Source organism: Lampetra fluviatilis, chromosome 21 (assembly GCF_964198595.1).
Source record: "Lampetra fluviatilis chromosome 21, kcLamFluv1.1, whole genome shotgun sequence".
NCBI classification, from domain to species: Eukaryota; Metazoa; Chordata; class Hyperoartia; order Petromyzontiformes; family Petromyzontidae; genus Lampetra; species Lampetra fluviatilis.
The window spans coordinates 12,015,218-12,039,854 of record NC_136295.1 but is presented as its reverse complement, the minus strand read 5'-3'; the positions used below and the strand labels follow the sequence as shown (position 1 = coordinate 12,039,854).

General features: G+C 52.1%; 1 protein-coding gene across 1 annotated transcript; it reads right to left on the bottom strand.

Annotated features, from left to right (window-relative positions):
• Positions 1-846: 846 nt before the first annotated feature.
• Positions 847-17,657, bottom strand: AGPS (alkylglycerone phosphate synthase). The gene is made up of 20 exons (XM_078865772.1): positions 17,437-17,657; positions 16,498-16,587; positions 15,531-15,621; positions 14,833-14,953; positions 14,232-14,306; positions 12,823-12,894; positions 10,901-10,980; positions 9,936-10,016; positions 9,321-9,446; positions 8,612-8,720; positions 7,498-7,625; positions 7,302-7,353; positions 7,010-7,086; positions 6,210-6,322; positions 5,588-5,657; positions 4,996-5,057; positions 3,642-3,731; positions 2,762-2,861; positions 2,154-2,211; positions 847-992 (listed from the first exon to the last, which is right to left on the bottom strand). The coding sequence occupies exons 1-20, from the start codon at positions 17,598-17,600 to the stop codon at positions 871-873; spliced, it is 1,881 nt and encodes a 626-aa protein (XP_078721898.1). The 5' UTR covers positions 17,601-17,657; the 3' UTR covers positions 847-870.
• Between the last annotated feature and the right edge of the window lie 6,980 nt (positions 17,658-24,637).

Genomic DNA, 24,637 nt, shown 5'->3' with positions numbered 1-24,637 from the left:
TCCGTCTCGTACAGTTTTGTTCGCTCCACTAGTCCAAATGCAACTTTTCGTATCGTTTGCATATGATTTGCATAAATCGTAAATGACCGATAGTTACGCACACAATTCCATACATGTATTATGAGCGCAAAAATATATTTCAATCGATGAATCGATACATGCCTAGAGTTTAGTGTCATCTTAAGCATGAAGTCCCAAGCACACCGACAAGCATACACACACAAAGCTCCCCCGTATAGCTGCACAGGCTGTTGGGGCAAGTGCTATCAGCGAGCACCTGTGCACATGGGGCACGGCACACAAAGAGGTAGGGTGTGGCAACCACACCCTGACCACATTTCTCACCAGTGCGCGCACACACACACACAAACACAGGCAAGAATTTTCTCCAGCACACCGGAAACCCTGCAGAAACCGTTGCCGGCAAAAGCCCACCATTCACCTCTAAGCTAAAGCGTGAAAGTAAAAGCCAACTCATGCAAATCCAAAGCGCGCCAAGTGAGCGGGGGTTAAGTGCGGTGTGGGGCAAGGCCAGAAAATCAAACCCGGGCTCTGCCTACGCCACGGCGGCTCACCGCTTCGGCCACTCCACGCATCTGACGAGTGGCCCATCTTGGGGGTGGCCCTATCTAGTGAGTGTCCATCTGGTGGTGGGTGTTCCCATCAAGTGCTGAGTGGCACCATCTGGCGACTGGCCTGTTTCACGGCTCCAAGTGCGGTGTTTGATGGTCGGTTTGGTTTATTCGTGGAAATGGGTTGCCCTCTCTGCCAGCTACTGTCCTCCGTACGTACCCACCCCCCTCCACCACACCACCCCCCCTTACTGCCAAACCCCTCCTGCCCCCCCGCCCGCCCCCGTGGGATGGGTCCTCAGAGCAGATTGTTGTTGCCGAAGATGTTCTTGGGGTCCACGTAGTCCTTGACGGCACGGAGCATTCCCACTCCGACGTCCGACACGGCAGAGGGCAGCCAGCGCTTGCGCAGCTTCCCCACTGGCACGGAACAAGCACAGCGCCACACACGGAGTACCGGTGTAAATACGACAACACGTGAGATGGACAGACAGCACATAGTACCACACAGGGAGTACCGCTGTAAATACGACAACGTGACATGGACAGACAGCACACTGTACCACACACAGAGTACCGCTGTAAATACGACAACGTGACATGGACAGACAGCACACAGTACCACACACAGAGTACCGGTGTAAATACGACAACGTGAGATGGACAGACAGCACACAGTACCACACACAGAGTACCGCTGTAAATACGACAACGTGAGATGGACAGAGCACATAGAAACATTACATACATTTGGCTAGGAAGCTCAGCGGTAGAGCGAGTGGAAAATCCTGGTTGGGGAAAGACTCCGCCCACCATCCCTCTGTGCGTAATAACACGAGTACAGGGACTCCTCTCTACTTACGATTGTTCGACTTACAAACTTTCAGAGATACGAACCAAACCTGTTCGGACCGAGAGTTGTGAGTTTAACCGCCGCGCAATAGATGGCAATAGTGGCATCTACATCTGCAGGAGATTATACAACTTTTAAAGCCATTCCCCATGTTTAGTGTACACGCCGTACAACATGTTTAGAATTGACAGGAGTAAAGCTGGACCAGGATTTGCCGCTCTGGACTTATGAACAAATAAACTTACCAACAGACCTCTGGAATCTAACTCGTTCGTAAGTAGAGGAGTCCCTGTACCACGAAGTGAGGAAGTCAGCAGTGGTCCTATAGACTCACCCCCCTGCCCTAACAATGTGGAAGTGCCACCACTGACTCAGAGCTGTAAACGGGGGATGGGCGCCGCCTAAATGCTTTTAGCAGAAAATCACTTTGACTTGGACACACAGAAACCAGTGGACGCACTTTAAACACAACACACACAAAACCAAATGGGCACAGCAACCCGCAGAGGCCGCCACCACCACCACACACGAGCGTGACGGGCGCACGGCCGCTCAATGCTGGGAATTTTTGAGCGGCGAGCGATGCCGTGCGGGGAGAGAGACATCTGCACGCGTGGCACGGTGGCGAGCCGGGAGAGAAAGAGATCGCCGAGCTTGGGAAGAGAGAGAGAGTGGCACGCTCGGCACGTGCGCCGGTGCGCGGTGGCAGCGGTGACGGCGCTGCTCACCGCCGTGGTGGTGAGAGAGGCTGCCCCCGTTCGCCAAGATCTCTTCCCGCGCTGCGCTCTGCCGGGAACAAACACGGAACGGGGAATTGATCGCGGGGGGGGGGGGTTGAACCAGGGGGGCAGGGGGAACCATGGGGTCGTGACTCAAGTGCATGTGGCCCACAGCCACACGAGGCCTACCGATTATAAATGGCCCCAAACTATATTTGCCTTTGCCGATTCTGATTTTCTCATTATTCCAAAAACCAGACCCTGCCCTACTGGAGACAGAACCTTTTGCAGCCATCCTCCACAATTATAGAATTCCCTTCCTCGGTTCATTCGGGAATCTGAGTCTGTTTAACTTTTGAAATTGCGTCTTAAAACCCACCTGTTTTTACAACAGGCTTTCTCCATCGGCCTTGTGCGAACTGCGCTATGGAAAACCGAGTTTATTATTATACGAGATAAACTCGATTTGGGTGCTACGGGGGAATATTTTCAGCCTGTCAATACTTTTGTCACTGCCAGGGACCTCTTGCGGTACCAGCGAGCAACGTGCGTACATTGCTCACCGCTAGAAACGACGCGGGGCTATTGCAGCGGCGGGCGCTAGGGGGCGGCCTCACCTCGATCTGCTCGTAGACGTGCACGGGGTCGCTGAGTCCGCGGTAGTTGAAGGCGAAGTAGAAGTAAACGCAGGCGCCGGCGTCGTACGTCTGCGTCACCCTGCGCCAACGATCACCGGAGCGGCAGCACCGGGGGAGCACCGGGGGAGCACCGGGGGAGCGCCGGGGGCGGGCGGAGAGGAGAGGTTAGCCTTCGACCACCGCGCGGCAGTTTCTGTACGTCGCCCCGATACAACCCGCGTATGACGACGTCGCATGGCGTGTCAATCGAAACCAAAAGCTTTGCCAGGGGGTCGGGGATCCATCCGAAATTATAGCGGTCAAGCAAACGCAATGATCTTGTCGCAGTCAGTGGTGACCGGACTTATACCGTCAACTTGCTACATTTGGTAACCTGGTTTAATCACAGTCTGTGGGTCTCAATGCGAGCGTACGAGTTTCTATTTAAGTCTTAAGTCTATGAATCTCTGTGAGCCCGTTAACTCCAGTAGAGAAAGCGGTTTCATCGATTGCAGATTGGTTTCTATGCGGGTCATTGGAGGCTGCGCTGACGTCAACTGGCCACACTTTCAACACGGGCAGCAGACACTAACCCAGATTCAAACTCAAGGTCTTTGTGGTGTCAGCTCAGCGTTTTTGGCACGACCGGTATATGAACCCCTGGAGTCATCCCGTCCACCACCACGACCACCAACGGCAGACGATCTCGATCGGTCAAATCAACCTCGTCGGCGCACGAGGAAGCCACCCACGGCGGTTTGGGATGGCGCAGCAAGCCAAGCGCTGCTGTTTGCTCGAGATAACGGCTTCTCCCCCCACACCCCCCGAGCAACCGCTTTGATCTGTGTGCCGCGTGCGGTGCCACCGCCAGGCAAACAACCTGCACGAGGCGAACGCCGGGAACTGCACCCCTCGCTCTTTGCTCTCGCGGATGAGACACTCCTTCACGTTCCGGCACAGATCCAGGACTCTGCACACGCACGCACGGACACGCACAAAGACGAAGAGTCCCCTGTGTAGCCTTAACCAGACTGTTGCGGCAAGTGCTGTTAGCGGGCACCGATGAAGGCCGGCACGGCGCACGAGAAGGTCAGTGGCCAATACTACGCCCGGCCGCCTTTGTCTCCCCAGTGGTGATGTTTACACACCACACCAGGTACTCATTTGAGGCTGAGTTGACCTAGGGGAGGCCCAGAACCGGTTCAGATAATCGTCACTGGTGTTGGGCGTGAGCAGGAATCAAACTCAAGTTCATCATTCGTAGCGCAGCGCGCTTACCGCTACACTACCGCTCCCCAGGGACACGCACGTACACGAACGGACACACACGTGCAACATGTGGATATGTGCGCACAACGCAGCACATGCACATAGCCTTCACAGACCGTAGGGGGCAAGCGCTGTTAGCGAGCACAAATGAAGGTTGAAATGGCACACGAGGGGGTGGTGTGGTCAGAACCACGCCCGGCCGCCTCTGCGTCCCCAGTGTTGAGGTTTTCAAACCGCACCGGCTGGATTAAAATTCTGGCGGCCGTGTTCGTAAGCGCAGTACACCAACCACAGCGACGGAGCACTCTCCGCACACGCGTGTTAAAACGCGCGCGAGCGTGTGGGCGAGCGGGGTCAGCGCGGTCTTTGTATGGTGCTCTCGGCCTGTCACAGCACAGTGCTGTCACGCAAACAACTTCGAGCATCGCGTCAGGAGATACAGACTACGTGCGGACACGCGTGACCTTGCATACCCCACCCCCCGGCCCCCCGTAGGTGAGAAACCAACGGTCGAACGAGTATTTCTTCAAGCTACTTTCGGCTTCAAAGTAACGTCGTGCATTTTATCCCAGGGGCAAATTTATTCAGCGACCCGAAACAATGCTGGGGAGAGCGCTGTGCTACACCCTCAGGTTATCATCGTGATTGCCATTGCCACCACGATGGCAAGCTGTTAACTACCCCGCCTAGTATACAAGAGGTCGTGGGTTCGAACCCGACCCTGATGTCTGGATATTTGAAGTTTGCGTGTCTCTCTTCCCACGATCGCGTGGATATTTCTTCGGGTCCTCCGGTTTTTCCCTCCACATTTAGAATCAACATCACGAATGTTGGCTGCTATGAATTTCCACGTGATAAGCCACTTCGTTCAGCTATTATTTGTGACAGCCAGGTCACTTCTAAAAAAGAGCTACATAGCTACATACCTGGTAAAATACAAATTAAAAAAATCGTTTTGTAGTTACCTGTCCCAAGGCACAGACGTCTCAAACGACTCCGCGATGATGTAGTAGTCCATGCCCAGGTCCTGTGAGTGACAAGACGGACATAGCGGAGCACAGCGGAGGTTAAAGATGTTGCGGTGTACGTCCGGGAACAAGCCTGATCGGAGCTATGCAGAGAAGGAAGAAGATCAAGAATGTAGACGGGTCGTACTGCCAGAGAAGCAGGCTTGCCGAAGGAAGCTTCAGAAGCATGTTGGGGAAAATAAAGCAAAGATGAAGGAGGAGGGAGGAGGGAAGAGGTAGGGAAGGAGGAAGTCGCTGCTCGATGAGGTGAAGAAAGGGGAGGCTGAGTGACGCAGCGAAGAGGAAAAAGCTCGAGAGATGGACCAGGACGGAGGAGGAGGGAACTCGAACTGTGAGCCCACCCTGCAGCAGACAACTCGAGAAAGAATACCTGGTGAGGTCACTTGAGCTGGACATATTGGCCAGTGGATTTTTTTATTTCCATTGTCGTAGTTTTGTTTATTTTCGAGCGGTTTACTCCGCACGACGGGCGCCACACGCGCAGACAAGCAGTGTCGCGTGGTGATGCGCGGCGCCCGACGTGACTCACGCGCAGGTACGCGATGATGAAGGTGAGGAGGTACCCGCGCTGCCCGTTATCCTCGCCTGCCGCCAGGCCCCTGCAGCAACACAGCGCGGAGGGCAACGGCATGAGAGGCCAGGGACGGACGGCATCGAGAGGGGCAGGTGTCCACAGGGGGTACGGTCCCCGCGATAAGGTCGTCGCTCAGCGAAAGGGTCTGCAGAGGCAGTGCTTGCAGGGCAGGGTCTACAGGAAAAGTCTGTACAAGGGCAGCAATGGGCAGCCACTATATCGAGGAACCCTTGACGTGGACATAGAGTATGATAGGGGTAACTCTATCTAATAGAGATGGTCTCAATAAGGGCAGCCCGAATGAGGACAGCCTTAAAAATGGCAGCCTCAAGAAAGGTAGCCTCGATTGGGACATCTTCAACAGGAGGAGTCCGTACTTGGGCAGCAACTACGGGGGGAGCCTTTGCAGCGGACTGGGGCAGTGTGAACGGAGGGCAACGTCTGTAAGCGGGACTGGGGCAGCGTGTACGGAGGGCAGCATCTGTGAGCGGGGATGGGGCAACGTGTACGGGGGGCAGCGTGTATGGAGGGCAGCGTCTGAGAGTGGGGGCAGCCTGGCCCAGGAGGGCACCCTCACCCGAACTTGGCGGCGATGTCGTACACGTGTTTCTCCTGCTGCAGCACGGCATCCCGGTCGCCCTCAAACAGCAGCGTCGCCACGCACAGGTGCTGCGGGTCGAAGCCCTTGAACTGCGACGGGGGTCACCGCAGACACACGCACGGACGCACGGACACACGCGTGCAAACAATTGAATTACAGGTATACAATCGCAAAAGCACGGAGCGTCGTGAATTACACAAGACGCACAGCTGCTGTGAACTACATCAGGGTCATTACACGGACGTATGGACATGTACATAATACGCGCGCACACGCACGTACGAACAAAGACAAGTGGTCACTCGTGAATTACACACGCACAGGGCATACACACATATAATGTGAGGAAATATGCACACACACATTAATGGTTGTGAGTTATAGGCATACACCGGCGCACGATGGCACACACGCGCACCAGTAAACTACGCATTCTCACACAGCCCCTATTAAACGAAATAATCACATTCACAAACCCTTACATCACAATTACATGCACAGGTAGGTACAAACCTCTGCCAATAACTCATTTATTCAGTCACATGCCCTGAATTAACTATTATTTACCGACCCACCCGTACCCACACCTCCATCCACCCACCGCTTCACCCATACTCACCCACCCACCGCACCACCAATATCCATCCACCCACCCACGCACGCACCCATCGTGACCCACCCATCCACCCACCCCCATCCACCCATACCCACCCACCCATTCCCACTCACACAACCACTCCCACCTGCGCACCCATACCAACCCATAACCCACCCACCTTGGTGATGTAGAATTTCTTGAGGCCGTCCAGGAATGATGTGAAGATTGACGAGACCTGCGGTTTGAGCGCGTGCCCTGAACAGCGGAGATGGAGACCGCACATCAGTCTGGGGTTCGTGGTGTGAGTGGTGAGGTGTGTGGTTCGTGGTGTGAGTGGTGAGGTGTGTGGTTCGTGGTGTGAGGGGTGAGGCGTGTGGTTCGTGGTGTGAGGGGTGAGGTGTGTGGTTCGTGGAGCGAGGGGTGAGGCGTGTGGTTTGTGCAGCGAGGGCTGACGTGGGGAGCGGTCGTACCAAACTGAAACTGTGAGTTGTCGACGAGGCGGATGGAGGCCGGCGCACATCTCTGCACACAGCACCACAACAACAGCAGCAGCAGCAGCAGCACAGCGGCCTCAACGATCGAGTGTGACAAGGCAGGGTTAGGGGGCAAGGCAGGTTGAGGGGCACAGCATGGCTATGAGCAGAGGGGCATGCCTCAGGGTCTCACCTGGCGAGCGACCTCACGCAGGCAGGCCACGCCCTGCTCAAACGACGGGAAAACCACCGAGCCGTACTTCTGGGACTGGGGCAACGGCCGGATCTTCATGGTGACCTCGGTCACCAACCCCAGGGTTCCTGTGGCACACACACGCACGCACGCACGGTTAAACACGCAGTAACGTACGCGCACGCATGTACACGTGCGCACATGCGCTCATACACGAACATGCGCAAACGCACACATACATGTACACACACACAGATGTATAGGCACACAGATGCACATGCGCGCACACGCATGCGGGCACATACACGTGCAAACAAAGACAAAAAATTCCACCCATCCCCCCCAACGTGTAGCTGACGTTTGCTGTTGGGGCAGGTGCTGTTAAGCGAGCACCTGCGCAGCGAGCAGGCACGGCGCGCGAGGAGGTGGGGCGGGGCGTGGCAGGCACTCTCAGCCTCACGTAGAATTTACCAAGAAACCACGGAAAGTCAAATCAAATGTACGCGGAACATTCTTTCGCACACCGTGCTTAGTCCAACCGTGCTCATCGGAGGTGCGAAAAAAATGTGCATGCGCCGCCGATCGCCTAGCAGCAGCCCGATGACCCGGCCGTGACTCCGGAGGGGCTGTAACTCTGGCACGTGACAGATGCGTCGGCCGGCCACGAACAACGCTAAAGTTCAAACCCCGGTCACAGGCTGGGGGAGGGGGAGTGGCGAGCCGGCTGGGACAGGAACACAACACAAATTCCTGGAGTGACCCCACCGTGACCCTTGGAGTTCATAACCTCTGGGGAGGAAGGGGGGGGACTGCGCCATGGTGGAGGAGGGGGGTGTGGGGGATCTCATCCGTGTAACGATGGTCGCCGCGATAAGGCGATGCTACGACGGACTGCCGCAAGGTGCAAGCTGCACGATAGTCGCGCGGTCCGTCTTGCAAAATATCGTCAATGTCGTGATTATATTATCACTTCATTTATCTTTAATTACACCAAATGGCGTATGGCGGCTGTTGTTGTTGCTGCGCGTGTGTCTACGTGTGTGGTGCTCGCTAACAGCACTTGCCCCGAGAGTCTGTCAAGGCTATACGGGGGATCTTTGTTGTTTGGAGTTACCCTCGGATCCCATGATGAAGTGGTGAACGTCGGGGCCCGTTGAGGTGCGTGGGCCCTGGCAGCTCTTCTCCACCACGCCGCGTGGTGTCACCACCTTCACATGCACCAGCTGCACGCGCAGCACACGCACAAACCGCCACGGTAATCATCACAAGCAGCGTTACCACGCAGCGCCGTCACATGCAGCATTACCACGCAGCGATACGGATTGGGGTAGTGATAGGGGTTGGGGTAGTGATAGGGGTTGGGGTAGTGATAGGGGTTGGGGTAGTGATAGGGGTTGGGGTAGCGGTAGGGGTTGGGGTAGTGATAGGGATTGGGGTAGTGATAGGGGTTGGGGTAGTGATAGGGATTGAGGTAGTGATAGGGGTTGGGGTAGCGGTAGGGGTTGGGGTAGTGATAGGGATTGGGGTAGTGATAGGGGTTGGGGTAGTGGTAGGGGTTGGGGTAGTGATAGGGGTAGGCCTGGTCGTAGCTGGGGGGTGGGGGCAGGGAGTAGCGGCAGCAGGATGGGCGAGGGAGTAGAGATGGTGGCTGTTTTAAGGGAGTACGGAGGCAGGTTACCAAAGCACCGCCATACCCAGAACCGTGACACGGCGCATCGTCTCCCAAGGCATCAACACACGGAGTCACGGTGTCACCACGCGGCGTCACAACATGCGTGCCCCCCCCCGCCCCGCGGCGTGTGCCGCTTCTGCCGCTGCCTCACCATGTCCTCGATGTTGCCGTAGACGTTCTTCTTCATGCCGGAGGCGCGCGTCGCCACCCACCCGCCCAGCGAGCTGAACTCCATGGAGTCAGGCTCGTGGCCCGTGCAGTAGCCTCGCTCGCCCAGCTGAGATACACGGGGGGGGGCGGGGCACGGAGATACGCGAGATATAGAAACACACGAGACACGGGGACACGTGGCTTCGTGATACGCAGACATGAGAGCACGTAGACATCAGAGTACGTGGGCGTAGCAATGGAGACACAGGCATACGTGACAAATGGAGAAATGCAGATACGGGGACATGGGGATATGGTGACTTGGGGGGCCCGTCGGCATGGGGCCACGTGAACAAAGGGACAAGGGGATACGCTGAGGGGGGAACGCCGCGGACAAAAGTTGCACCATCCATCGCACGGGGGCATCATAAACGCGCACACACGCAGGGCGGCTCCGACCGTTACACCGCCACAATTGGGTCAAGTATTCAATTATCGTAACGCTGGAGAGGGGGGAGGGGACCAGGTTAAAGCCCCAGTTAGAGGCCACGGGGGAACCGGGGTATGGACGCGGGGAACTTGGCATGGGTGCCCGCGTGCGTCATCGTCATCCCACCTCTCTCTCCAGGTCCTGCCCGATGATCCCCGCCTGGATCCGTGCCGTCAGATTCATCTCGTCGATCCACAGGATGCGGTTCTGAAAGGGAGGCGCAAGCAGGGTTTGTGGTAAGGCGCAGACTCTTTAACTGGAGTGTTAAATGGCGTGTTTACATCTCGCCTGGTATGCAGCAGGTCGTGGGTTCGATCTCGACCCTGATGCCTGCTACTGTGTATTCAGAGTTTTCGTGTCTCCCTCTCTCTATCGTCATCACGGTCGCTAGGAGATGTTAACTGGAGTTTGCGTATTCTCGTCGTGGTTGAGTGGATTTTCTCCGGATCCTCCGGTTTTTCCCTCCACATTCATAAACATGCCTTGAGGGTATTTTGTTGCTATAAATTTCCACACGAAAAGCCACTTTGTTGAGCTATCATTTATGGCCAGGTCGCTTCTGAAAAAGAGCTATTTAGCAGTGGGCCTTACCTGGTCAAATATAAAGTTTAGTAGTTTCAGTTTAATGTTTGGTGGAACCTACGAGCCTTGTGGAGTGCATGCTGGACCCTCTAAACCAGTGGTAAGGAACCTAACTGATATGAATTTAGAAATGGTTCACAAATGACAGTTATTTGGCGGAGCTGCATTAATCAGGAACTAGAGGGCAATATTTACGACCCGACTAGAACCCTGTGTTCTAATTATAATTTCACACTCACTGCAAAGGGCCTCTGTACAATGGGTCGACACACACGCAATATTTATAGGATGTGTGATTGCCCGTCAAAGGAATCTGAGACTCCTATTTGGCCCTCAGTGAAGAAAAGCTTCCCTACCACCCTGAGCCGAAAACCCTGCAAGGCGTGGTGGCCTCTATAAACTCTGCAGAACATGTGTTTGGGGCCCTCTTAGTCCAAAGGGGGGGGGGGGCCCTTGGGGCCACAGAGCAGACGGTGCGAGTGAGCGAGCAGGCAGGCGGCAAGCCGTACCATCTGAGACGTGTCGACGGAGACGATGGTGCGCGTCTCGTCACTGGGACACTCGAGGGCGCTGGATACGCTGGTGCCGCCTGCCAGGACAGGACACAAACACGAAGACATGGAGACGGGAAACACGCGCACTCGTCAAAGATGTGATTTTGCGGCCGTCGGGAACGCCGTTCCATTCCGATATTCGGAAACCACTGGAGCTATGCACTTTTAAATGTAGATTGTAAACGTATTTCTTGATAAATGCTTTTTGTGTTTAGTTTGTTGTCCTTCCCCCGCACTTCCGATTAGCACAGTTGGCTACGTACAGTGCAAAAGAAGTTGAACGTACACACATACACACACATACGGTTGGCTACGTACGATAGTTCAACGTACGTACATATATAGTTTGAGATGGACACGCGGCGTTATGGAACACGACACTCAAGTGTCAACCGCAACAGGGCATGTGGTGCACATTAGAGCGTTGCGTACGCAGAGTAAACATGCGAGAATTATTGGCGTGATTAACGGGTGAAATGGAGGCAGCTGGATGGTTCAAAGGTCAGAAACGTGGAGCTGACGCTGCTGAGATCACGGGTTTGTCACGACCGCGATTAAATGCAGTTCTCAAGTCGAAGGTTCCCGCCCAGCCACCAATGAATGTATAATACAATTGTCACGTTCAAATGTTGGTGTTTTCTATTTTCGATATTTTTCATTGGGATATAATGTAGCTCAAGCGATGAACATCTCTCGAGCAGGGCAGGTAAGAAAGCGGAGCATCCCTTCGTGTGGATAAACGAGGTCATGTGAATGGATCTAACAATCAGTTCTGCGATATCTCCGTCAACGGACCATTCTCTAATAGAGTTCCGAACGTGCACTTTGTCTCACGCCACAACACCGAGAGGACAATCAGAACAAAACTGGTAACAAGACAACAACAAATGGGAGAGTCCATCTACAACGGGCATGTTGTAGAAAACCCTAACATGATGGGTACAATAGATAATTATTACCATAAAACTATGTCAACATCATGCCTACCCGCCGCTTCTCTGCGTTTGCTTTGTGTGACCGCCGGGTTCAAGAGCATGCAGTGGTGCAGAGTGTGCACGGGCAACCGGGAAACGCATCCACAGCCAGATGAAAGCGGTGATTGGGAGGTGGCCGTGTGGCTCAAGAGGTCTGTGCTCTGAGCTGCCACCATTGAGATCCTGGTGCCAATCCAAGCAGCCGCCAGTGGTTATACCAGTTTATAAGTGCAGGCAATTTGCTGTCCTTAGCCTGGTCTCCAATGACTTTGTACGTATAAATATATGATTTGTATTAAAATTGGTTCTACAGTTAATTTGGTTAAATCCAATTCTGAGAATTAAAAATATTGGTTTGACTGTATTTTAACGAACATCACTCTCGTGTAGCAGAGCGGGTGAAAAAGTGCTGCCCTCTACCTGGAAACAAGGTCACTCAAAGCAATGTTGAAAACAGTTCTGTAATATCCGAGTCTGTGTTGCAGAGCGGCCTGGCTGTCGCCAGATGAGGCTAATTACTGGCGAAACGTCGTACTCAGATTGTAAATGTTGTGGCTTTGCTCTCAAACACACCGGTGTGCTGTACTAGTAACGAATTAGCACGTTCTGTTTACGTGACAAACCTTACTAATTGGCTGTGTCGGGTGGTGGCAGGTTGAACGACACATTTATATATTTTAGCAATCTAACACAAAAAAAAACTGCATTATGGATAATATTGGTCGCGAAAGCCTACGTGTTAGGCTTTAGAAAAAAACTAACGGATTTTTGGGTCTAATGACACGATGCCAATCGCACGATTGGAATTCCATTCGGGGAAGAGATGTTTATCTATTTAGTTCTTTATTTGTTTCGCAATTTGTATTAAGTGGCGTCGCACACACACACACACACGGAACGCACCGCCGTACGGGATGATGCAGACGTTGTGCTGCACAGCCAGCTCCACGATCCGCACCACGTCTTCATGGCTGCCTGCGACCCGTCGAAAAACACGGACATGGGCAGGCAGGTAATGGATCCACGTTCCTCCCCAGCCATCGATTCGATGATGACGAGGATGATGATGATGAGCATGGGCAATGTAATTTTACAAAAAAAAATTCTAACTCACGAAATATAACTGTCCATAAAGTAGGCTCTTGGTTACAGTAGGTAAATGAAGATGATACAGTAAGTGAGTTTAACACGCACCGGTGTGCTGCCATCGTAACCAATGGGCATGTTTTGTTTAGTGACAAACCTTACTAATTGGCTGTGTCGGGTGGTGGCGGGTTTAACGACAAATTTATATATTTACGCGATCTAAACCAAAAAAACTGTATTATGTACAGTAGGTGAATGAAATGGATGGAAAAAGGTAATGATTAAGGTCATTGTGCAAGCCCGTCTGTAGGGAGATGATGCAATAACAGTGGATTGTAAAGTATCCCAATCAGGTTAGCATGGGTTATAAATATATATTTTTACATAATAATTAATAATATAAAAATATATATACAACTACAAACATGTTGGAAAGAAAACCGATGGATTACTTTCATCGAAACAAACGACACATTCTGCGGCTTCACCAGCATTCTACGCAGCTAAACAATAATTGCACGCTCGTAGTTTAATTGACATTTGTTTGGCGCTATCCGTGTTTTAGTTTTACGCTGGTCACTCCTCTGCCGCATCACCCTGGATAAACATGGGTAGATGGTATTACCTGTAATTAAAGCGAACCAGCTAGGTGAGCGGCTCGCAATGGGAAGACTGCGAGCTTAAAATTCTGGATGGGTGGGGCGTTCACTCAGCCCATCATCCCTCTGGGGTGAATAAAATTGATACCACGTTGCGGAAAGTTCACAACAGTGGTTGCCCTCTGGATGGACTATAAACTATTTCTATTCTACCAGGTAAGGCCCACTGAGCTATATAGCTATTTTTAAGACGTGACCTGGCCACAAATGACAGTTCACTTTTTGGCTTATCATGTGAAAATGTATCGCAGCCAAATACACATTTAGAATCAACGCATGCTGATTCTAAATGTGGAGGGGAAAACCAGAGTACCGGGAGAAAAAAAATCCACATGCCCACGGGGAGAACAAGCAAACTCCAAATATACAGGCATCAGGGTTGAGATCAAACCCATAACGTCCTGTACACCTCGCAAGGTACTTAACATCCCGCCACCGAGACACCCAACCCTGCCATAGGAATGTGGAATTTCCACCACCGGTTCATGGTTGCCAATGGGAGATGAGCACCACGTCCATTGCTGATTTAAAGTGGAATATTGGTTGGAATTCCCCAGAGACGCTCACCGGGCCACACAACGAGGTCGGGAACTCGCTCCAGCCTGCCCTCCCGCAGAGCGAAGATCTCATGCAGGCAGTGACCTGCGCAAACGACACAGGGGTGAGAGAGACAGAGAGAGAGAGAGTGGCGGTGGTGTGCGGTAGGGTCAGAGGGCTGCTCCGGTCAGCGAGGAGTTTACGCTCCGCCCAGTTTCTTAACCCACCGCCCAGACCTTTGCAAGTACATTTATATACACGCAACTCTTATAACCTTGTCACAAGTATGCAATATTCGTACAAAGCAAGCTCTATTAAACAGTTATGTCTTGCATCTTCTACCGAACTGGTTAAATGTCTGCGAAGAGTCTCCAACATCGCGCAGCGTCAGTGAGCTCCAGGCCGATGGACCACTGACCGCGAAACTGCGAGGTCAAAATATTGCCGTCTTAAGTGCGCAGAAGGAGCAGGTCACCATGAGCTGTCATGTTACTATTGTTATTTAGATTATTTGGAGCACTTGGTCAATCCACTGTCTGGATGAAGGCCTCTCCACACGGTGTCGGTCACAGGAGTTGTTGTGATCACGAACGAGTAAGCGTGCGAGGACTGCACGGGGCGGGAGACCGACCGTGCGCGCGGAACAGCCGGTCCTCGGGGTCCTCGGACATCGGCACCGCCGCTCGCTGGAGGTCGCGCACGAACGCCTCGTGACGCACCGGCGGCGGCACCGCCTCCACGTTCACCGACGTCTGTGGACGGAAGAGAGAGAGATAAGACGGGAGACACGGGAGAGAGATATTGGTGACATGGGAGTGAAACAAGGGAGACATGGGAGAGAGACATGGGACACATGCGGGAGACAGACATGGGAGAGAGCTATATCAGCAGAATCTTTTAACTTTAGAAAGTTGTTGGGGAACTTCAGTAAGTTATTATTATTACCACCAAAAATGTAAATAAAATGTGGTCACAGCATACATACTTTAAAATCCAGTCCAGTCGTCACTCAGGAGTCAGTCATTAAAATAAGTATCAATTTAAACCAATTCTCACATTATCCGTGTATGACGAAAAACTTGCCGCCGACAAAAAAAGTGTGAGAAGTCTGCGCGCATCACACACGCTGCATAGTGCTGTCACGCTACTTGTAATACTTGACGGGAGGACCGATGTTATGGTCACAGCCGCGTTGTTTGCCATGTGAATCATCGCTCTCGAGTACCACTGCTGGAAGTCAAAAAGCGTTCGTCTCTACGGGTGAACTTTGCACCGCCATGAGAATGTGGAATCTCCACCACCACCGTTTGCTAAGGTGGGAAAGCGCACCCGCGCATCGCTGTGGTGCTCAACGCTGGCGCCGAAGGTCTGCTCCATCCATTCCCGGAGCGCCGGCAACACCAGGCCGCTCACCCGGTACCTGCACCACACGGTGACACAGCCACAGGGTCGGCGCGTTAGCACCGGATCACGGTCGGCCGCCTACTCACGGTGGCTCCACCTGTTGCGTTGTTTTTTCACGTCAACCTTCAATAGAACCAACACCGCAATCTGGGTGAAATGGACGTCATTAATTCAAATCCATTTGTGATTCGTAGAGCTAAATGCTGAACGAAAAAGGCCCTGTTGAGGGCCAGAAACCGATCGTACGAGGTCTTCAAGTGGACCAACTAAGTGTTGATGGACTCTCAACGCCGACATGTGACTTCCTGGGCAGAAACGTAAGGAAAAATAACATCGTTGTCCAGACGCATGTCGAGGCTGCTGAAGCCCTCTCGTGGCTAGCAGACCGGTAAAGGCACACGACTCGTCACGACAGCCAAAGAAATGATGGATGTGGTGTGCCAGGTGCAAAAATATAAAACTTTCCAGGTCATCAACCTGGACAAACCCGGCTGGAATGTATCCCCTGAGTGGGCCACCATCATCAGCCTATGGCTGTGCAGTCCAGCTCGCCCGCTCTGATCCTAACCCATACCTTTCAACCCCTCATCGGTGCTGCCTACCTTATCACAGACCAATTCAGACCGTATTGGTGGTCACCCCGTGTCTCTTATAAATCTCAACGTTCATCCTACAAAGCCCCATCACGAGGGAGAAACACAAACAAATAGACAAAAGCGACGGTTTGTTTTGCCCGCATTGAAACGGCTGTACGCCGTATATGGATCTGAAACCTGAATTTCCCTGTACAAGAACACAGGGTAAACCCGTACGGGTTGACGGCTGTGACAACCGTTAAGGGAGTGGTCGTGAGGTGTGCTCGGAATTCCCTTCAACTCCTCCTCCTCCTCACCTCTTCCCCGTGAACTCTGCCTGCCCCTTCTTGTTGAAGATGAATCTGGAGTCGGTGTACCCCCATCCGTTCCACTTGAGCAGGTCCTGTCTGCGAGGGGGGGTGTATGGGGGCGTATAGGGGAGCCGTGGGGATTGAGAGGGGAGCGAGGGGTGGGGATGAGGGGATGGGAGGGGACGAGAGGGATGTGGGGTTGAGACCGGGTCACCGGAGAACTTCACCTCGGCAATGAACCACCGTGACAGGTTTACCGATTTAACTTGGTCACCGTGAACTCTCACAAGCGCACACGGACATCGGCACACCACACACAAACACACCACACACCAACAACACGCACACGTCAGATAAAAGCACGCACCGTCACAGAAATGAAGGCGGACACACGGACGAATGTACTTCCAACTACAAGCACACAAAATACCCACTCATAACCGACACCAACTTACACAACACACACACACGCGGAGACCACAGGTGACAAACTCGCAGGCTCCTATTAAAGCATGCACAGAAACACAATCACGTACAGCCCTAAATTTCGATTTTAAGCTTTCGTGACTGCAGGGATTCATCTTCTTGGTTCTTTCGGTAAAGTCACGTAGAATGGAAATAAAAATAATAAAATATTTTATTGTTTTATTTTTATTATTTCCATTCTACGTGACTTTACCGAAAGAACCAAGAAGACGTACAGCCCTGTGAGTCCGCGACGTCACCCACCGCTTGTGCCAGGCTAGGTGCACCACACACGCACCCGACACACTCACAGCCACAAAACTTCTCGGCGCGCACCCCGCTCTGTCCTGCTGCAACCGCAATTCGCCGCGCTCACCACGGCGCCTGTGCCAGGCTAGGTGCACCAACACACAAACTGACAGGAAGACACGCGGGAAATCTCCCTCCCTGCCTCTCTGTCTCACTCTCGCACGCCGTCACCTGCGCATGGGTATGGTCCTGCCCGCGTCTCCCCCCTCCTCCGAGGAGGCGCATTGCTGGGGTGTCGCTCCCGCGTAGCCCGCCGCGGGCCGGGCCTTGAGGTGCCCCGCGATGAGACCGAGCCGCGCCCGGGCTCGAACCGCGTCCTCTCGCTCCGCGGCCATGACTCCCCACGGCCGCCTCCGCCTCCTCTCCTCCACCCAGCCACAGAGCCCCACGCCCGGGCCACGCCTCGCCCCGGTGACGCCCCCTCGCCCGCTGACGCCATCTTACTAAGGGAGTAAAAGAAAAAAACATAAATCAGTCGCTCGCAGATACCGCCACCCCTCCCATTCGCCAGGGCGCGTGACGCCGCCAAGACGTCGACAGCCCCGCCCCCCACCCCCCCCCGGAGCCGACCGCGGTCTTCGTCGGAAATGGCGAGGCCAACTTTACCCCCTTACCAAGATGGACGGCCCTTTATAAAGAAATCTGTTGCCGCTTGGCGATGACGTTCGCTGGTATGCCAGAGGAGTCGCAGGCCCGCCACGCCCAACAGCCCCCCCCCCGCCGGCCCCTTGTCGCGTGCGATTGGTTTTCAAGCGGTCACGTGGTGTACTCGCACAGCGTAGCTGATTGGTTGTCGCTGTGGTGGGTGTGCCCCTTGTCGAAGAGGGAGGGGGGGGTCCCTGGGGTCAGGGGTCACGCGGCGGTGTGCCACGTGGGTCGAATGTCTGCTTGCGAGCACGTGGTAGCTTCTTCGTCAGCCGTGGTCGATCCACTGCTGGGTGAGGGCCTCTGGTTGTGGGACCCGGGGGTTAAGTGAACATTAATAACACTTTTGATTTAAAGCTTTCGTGACTGCAGGGATTCATATTCTTGGTTCTTTCGGTAAAGCCACGTAGAAGGGAAATAATAAAATTATATAACTATAAAACAATTAAAAATTATCACGACGTTTCGACTGCAACACAAGCAATCAAATTTTTCTGTGAAATCCACAGCAAGAATATTTTCTTGCTGTGGATTTCACACCTGATGATGATTGCTTGTGTTGCAGTCGAAACGTGAGAATTTGTATTGTTTTATATTTATATAATTGTATTATTTCCCATCTACGTGACTTTACCGAAAGAACCGAGAATATTAATAACACTGCCTTAAAAAGTGTATCAAACGCGACGTGTATGGTAATGCACATTGCCCCTTCATATTGAATATATATTGTCCAGAACGTTTTTTCTTTTAAGGCCACAATTGTTGACGCCTGTGTTGGCAGTTGTACTTCACGTTTGTTGCTGGCGAGTGAAGGCAAGGGAGTCAACAGCAGCAGAGCACACACCGGCCTCGTTCTGCTGAACTGCGCAACCCCCCCCCCCCCCCCGAAGCAGCCCCATTCCACCTCTATGGTGATGGTTTTGGTAGTACATGTTGTTTATGCCATTAATTGTGAAAATTCCATCACAGTTCCTATGATTGCTTTTTCATTGTTTTCATGGCTTTATTTTGGTGATTTCGAAAAGTGTATTGGTTTAGCCATGTTTGTTTGTTGTAGTACAGAGTTAGACTGATGGCCTTAATCTAAGTTGTCTTGTGGTTGTTGTTGTTTGACTTGCATCCCACTGGGATTTTTGCACACAGTGTTGGTGTACGGTGTTTTTTTCTGCAATATTTTGCTGTCTTTTCTTGGATTTTCTGTTTGCACTTAGTCTTTGTTTTCTGTTTGTTGCGGTTGCACCCGATTCAAGAGCCGAATGGCTCACAGGGCTACACCTAATACTTGACCTTGATCGCGCGTCATCGGAGCGCGATCCCAAACTCGAAAGACCCCGCTTCGATTCTCGCGTCGAACGGCATCGGGCGCATTCTGGGTGCTTTTGTCAGGTACGGTTGCTAACTCTGACTGAAGCACTTGTTTCTGGGAGATGTGTTTTCCGAACATGACTTAATGTCATTAATTGTACTGTTCAAACGGTACACACGGTGCGAAATAAGTTCACACATCAAGCCAGCATATTGTGTGCAGATGTAAGAAGTGGCATTGTTTAAAATTAACTTATTGCACTAATTGTGTATTAGATTAACTTTTTTATTTAAATATCATTTTAAAATCTGTGGGTTTCCATTCAAAAAGTCACGGGGAGATCGATGTAAATTCCGGGAGAGAAGTTCGCCTGCCCAATCCGGGAGGTTTGGCAACCCTGGTCGTAGGCGAAGTGGCCTTCATGGGGGTTAAATACAGGGACACACAATTTTAATCTTTTTACCTACGTGACTTTACCGAAAAAACCTAAGAATAGAGACACACAAACCAAAGATCTCTTGCAGATACACGGCTAAGGCTGTGGCTGTCACGGAGAAGTATACCACGAATTTCAAATTAACTTACAAATATTGGGGTTTAAAAGGATATCTTTTGAAAGCGGACTCGAATAAAAAACATCAGTGGAAACACAGATTGGAGTGCTTTTAGGAAAACTTAGCTTCGCAATGAAAAGCAACATCCTAAATAAAGTGTTCATTGATGTCAAAAGTATGGTATATTCACCGAGACGACGCGGTTCACAAACTTGGAGGAAGAAAATGGAACAAACGCTGAATGAAAGGTGCGCCCAGACGCATGGAATGATGCGCGTGTGGAGCGATACTGCCGGCAAAGAGGAGGCCTGCATCCATCGGGCGGATTAATTTTATTTGTTGTCGCGGATAAGAAACATTCAGCCTCAAGCCGTTAAACAAGAATTTACCCGCGAAGGAAGCTTGGTGAAATATACATCGAGAAAGTTACAGCCAAAAAAATAATAATTAACATTGCAGAGTCTGAGTTGCCAAAGAAAGGCATTGGATGGAAAACACCATTCGGGTCGTGCACGGATCGAGTGACACTGATGCACCGTGTCGCACCACGTGTCCGCTCACCACGTGTTCAGGGTTGCAGCGCGGTTATCAAACGACGTCCACTCCCGCGTTATTCGTTAACCACGTGTGCAATGGGGAATTGTTCCACAGTTGTCAACCCGCGCGGCTTACCCCGTATTCTTTATGCAGGGGGGTTGCGTTTTGAGGTCCATACGGCATACGACCGTTTCAATAGGGGCAAAAAAAACATAATTTGTGACGTTGTGTTTCTCCCTCGTGATGGGACTTTGTAGGATGAACGTTGAGATTTATAAGGGGCACGGGATGAGCAATAAGGTCTAAATTGGTCTTTAATAAGGTAGGCAACGGTAATGGGTTGACAGGTATGCTATTGCCACCGTACACAAGTATGCAGGTATTGTAGGCAACACTTTTTCGGGGCAGCGATCGAAACGGTGGCGCTGGAACGAGGTTGGATACGACCGAAACAATAACATCAGAGTCCAACGTACATGCGCGCCTGCACAGCCACACGCAAGGAGATTAATCAAGTCGTGACGATCCCCCTTGCCGTGGGGTATTCAATCCGCTGCTGGATGAAAGCCTCGTTGAGCTGTCGCCGTCCCTTGATCCTGCGATGTAGCAATCTGACAATCACCTGGACTCGAGACGATGCCACCGTGCCCTGCATTAGTCTCGACCGCGGGTCGTGATGGCTTCTGGCCACGTGGCCTGCTCAAGACCGCTTTCTATCGACAGTGCGACGCCTGTGTCATTCAAAACGTTCATCCTCTGCACGCTTCTTTTGCACGCTTTTTATATTGTTCGCGTTCTTCACTTTGAATGACAAACCCTGCTCCTTGGGGCCTTCGTGGCTTCCCCTCTCGACGGCACGGATCTCAGAGGTATCTTGAGATCTCGTGACCTCTGGTGACCTCTGGCCCACATCGTAGGGTTCAGCACTTTCCAACCCGCCCTGCTAAAGCGGGTGATGGTCGTCGCATGCCAGCAACACAGATGTTTCATTCTCAGAGCTGGAATTTAGCCAGTAATTGGTGACCGGGCAGAGAGCATGAAGTCACTACACTTGAAAACCAAGTTTCACCTCAACGCGATCTGGGTCTCTGTGTGAGTCAGTGGCTCTCTATCTAAGTGTGAAATTCAATGGGTTCCTATTTGCTGTCACTGGAGAACCGTATGAAACCATCAACTCTCTGCACACGGGAAGCGTCGTGGATCCAAAACCCAGGATCCCAGCGGTGCAAAGCTCAGTGCTCTGACCTCGGAGTCACTCGGCCACCTTCCCGAACAAAAAAAAATTCACCACCTCTGATGGCGTGCCCTCTCCCCGTTGTCCGTGGCAGAGACATGCCACGTTGTCGCCTAAATATTACGAATGGAAAGGACAATTCTCATGCAACAACAACAACACGTGGAGTGGCTTCCGTTGTTCACAATCGCATGTCGAGACCCCCCCCCTCCCCAGCCAGGGTCGGTTTGATGTTAATTAGTAACCGATAATGAGGGGCTAAAGGGACTCGTTGATGAGAAATAACACACCTGGGCACCTCACAGGTGCAAGTGACGTGCGTGCAAACACAACAGAGGCCCTGAGATGGCAATGACCTCCAAGTGGAGGGGTGTGTTGATGGTGCTTGGGTTGTTCAACAGTTGTTCACAAGGCCCTTTGCACACGTGTGTTGGCGACGTTCCACGCACTCTCCTGCCTATCCCCTCTCATCTCACTCCACTCCCCTCCACGCAATCTTCTACCACTCCCCTCTGATCTCACCCTACTCCCCTCCACGCAATCTCCTACTTCTCTCCTCTCATCTCACTCCACTCCCCTCCACGCACTCTCCTACCTCTCTCTCTACTCCCCTCCACCCACTCTCCTACCTCTCCGCTCTTATCTCACTCCACTCCCTCAATTTCCTATCTCTCCCCTCTCAATCTCATTCCACTCCCTCCACGCACTCCCCGCTCCAACAAGCATTCTGTCGAAGCCCCTACTCAACCTTCGCTCAGCGAGAGGTCTCTCATTCCTCGTTGCTTCTTCCCCAGTAGTCTGGATAGGAGCTTTCCCTGCCCCCGTTCAAATCCAGGCTCAAGCACTTTCTCTTTTATCTATGTGAATAGCTGATTGTCCCTGGAACAATCATAATCTCATCATCTCTGCACAGCATCTGTATGTATGTTGAACTTCTTTTGCACTGCACGTAGCCACCAACCGTGCGTGCAAACCGGAAGTGTGGTCACCTTTCAAGGAGAGATGACGTGTTTTTTTAATATTCACACTGCCGTGAAAATCGCCACCTCCAGTGTCAACAGGGATCGTCAAAGTGAACGCATGACATACGGTGAACTGTACACGAATCTAGAAATACCGCACCAGGTACTCATTTGAGGCTGAGTCGACCTAGGGGAATCCCGGGATCAGTTCAGATAACCGTCACTGGTGTTGGTCCTGAGCGGCAATCGAAATCTGGTGGCCGGCTTCGTAGCGCAGTGTGCTAACCACTACACTACCGCTCCCCATAATGCACACGCACACACAACGATACACAATATGGAAGATAATTGTAGATTTTTGCCACTTTAATCCGCACCGTTTAAGCCTGAATTATAAAACAATTTAAATAACCACCGTGCAACGCTTCGCTTGTGTGTTCATGACACACTCAAGCAAATTTAATCCGCCGACGTTTCAGCTATTTCCATGCGACCTATCGTATACACGCAGGGCAGGGATGCAAATTGGACCCCATAGCTCTGTGGGAATTACCCAAAGCCTTCAGATAGAACCAGAGGCGAATACCTTGGACCCCCTAAGACACAGAGCCCGCTTACAGGGCTCACAGACACGGTGGGGTTACGTGTCCTGTACCACTTTGGCAGAACATGAATCACCAGTTTGGATGTCTCCGTATCCCCTTGCCTAGTACAGGTACACGTGTACCCCGATGGCCAGGTGTCCTGTACCCACACGGCTAATATAGGTGTCATGTACCCCCTTGAAGAGTGCACCTGGAGCCGTACCCCCTTGGCTAGTAGAGGTGTCCTGTACCCCCTTGACCAGCATGGGGGGTCCCATACCCATATCACCAGGTTTCTCATACCTCCCTTGGTTCACACAAGTATGCAGTGTCCCTATAACCAGAGGTATCTCGTACCCTCTTGAATCAACACAGGTATCTCGGTATCCCCCTCGACCAACACAAACCACCGTCACCATGTGCCCTGTCTCTCCTTGCCCGACGTCGGTTGTCTTGTAACCCTTCGGTAATAAGAGTACATACATTGCGAACCGCTTCCACGATCATTGGGGGGGGGGGGGGGGGGTCCTGTACCCCCTTGATTCAACACGGGTGCCCTGTATCCCCTTGATGAGCAGGGGTAGGAGGGTCGCGCGCATGTGCGAGAGGCGTAAGCATTCGCGGCCGTGCAAGAAGCCAGCGAGACGCGGGGAGAGCGCAGCAGAGATCCACGGAAGGTCCGCCGAATTGAAGGAATCCCCAATTCCGGCGGCGAGTCGTGGTGGCGTTATACCACGTGATGTGTTTGGCAGAAAAGATCACGAGATAGCGCGTCTCTGGCCAGTGTGGTGAAGTATGGTGAGATGTCTTCTTGGTTCTTTCAGTAAAGTCACGTAGAAGGGAAGTAATAAAATTATTTGAAAAAACATATTTTTTATTTTATTACTTCCCTTCTACGTGACTTTACCGATAGAATCAAGAAGATGAATCCCTGCAGTCACGAAAGCTTTAAATCGAAATATGGTGAGATGCTAACTTGCACTACAATAGACCTTCAAATGTTCACATTGACGGGTCAGGGTCCGGTTGTCATGTTTACTGGGGTGTGTGCAAATTACTTGAGTTGGTTAGGATTGGCGCAATAGTGGGCTTACAATTGTGGGAGAACCGACTGCACTATTTAATTTTTATTCCATGATTATGTTTTTCTTCTCTCATTAACTGCATCATAAACACGAATTGACATACTGATCGATATCTAAGGAGGATTGCAGTCTCAACGCCCGCTTAGCTTGCGAGGTGGCCAGATGGCAGCGCAGAAACAATGGATTCCTAAATCCGTCTGTGCAGCACGGTCCTGGGTTTTCTCTCGGCTCTCCGGTTTCCTCCCAAACATGCAGCCAGTGGATTTGGCCGAACCTCCCAATGTAGCATGACCCTCCTGCAAACAAGTCTTGAGATTCCGTGACGATTTTCCTGGATAAACAAAGGACCAACATCATTATTGTCGTCTGCAATTCGTGGATTAAAGCGCACGGTCGAGACCAGCTACGGAGTGGCAGCCAAAGGAGGGGAGGCGCGCGTGCGCACACACACACGCTGAGAGA

What these genes read in the sequence shown, in the direction of transcription:
- AGPS (XM_078865772.1), bottom strand. Translation starts at nt 17,600, where the DNA reads ATGGCCGCGGAGCGAGAGGACGCGGTTCGAGCCCGGGCGCGGCTCGGT. An exon ending in CTGCATCATCCCGTACGGCG is followed by an intron (nt 10,981 to 12,822) that starts GTGCGTTCCGTG and finishes CTGTCCTGGCAG; the next exon opens with GCGGCACCAGCGTATCCAGC. An exon ending in TCATCATCGCGTACCTGCGC is followed by an intron (nt 5,058 to 5,587) that starts GTGAGTCACGTC and finishes TGTCACTCACAG; the next exon opens with GACCTGGGCATGGACTACTA.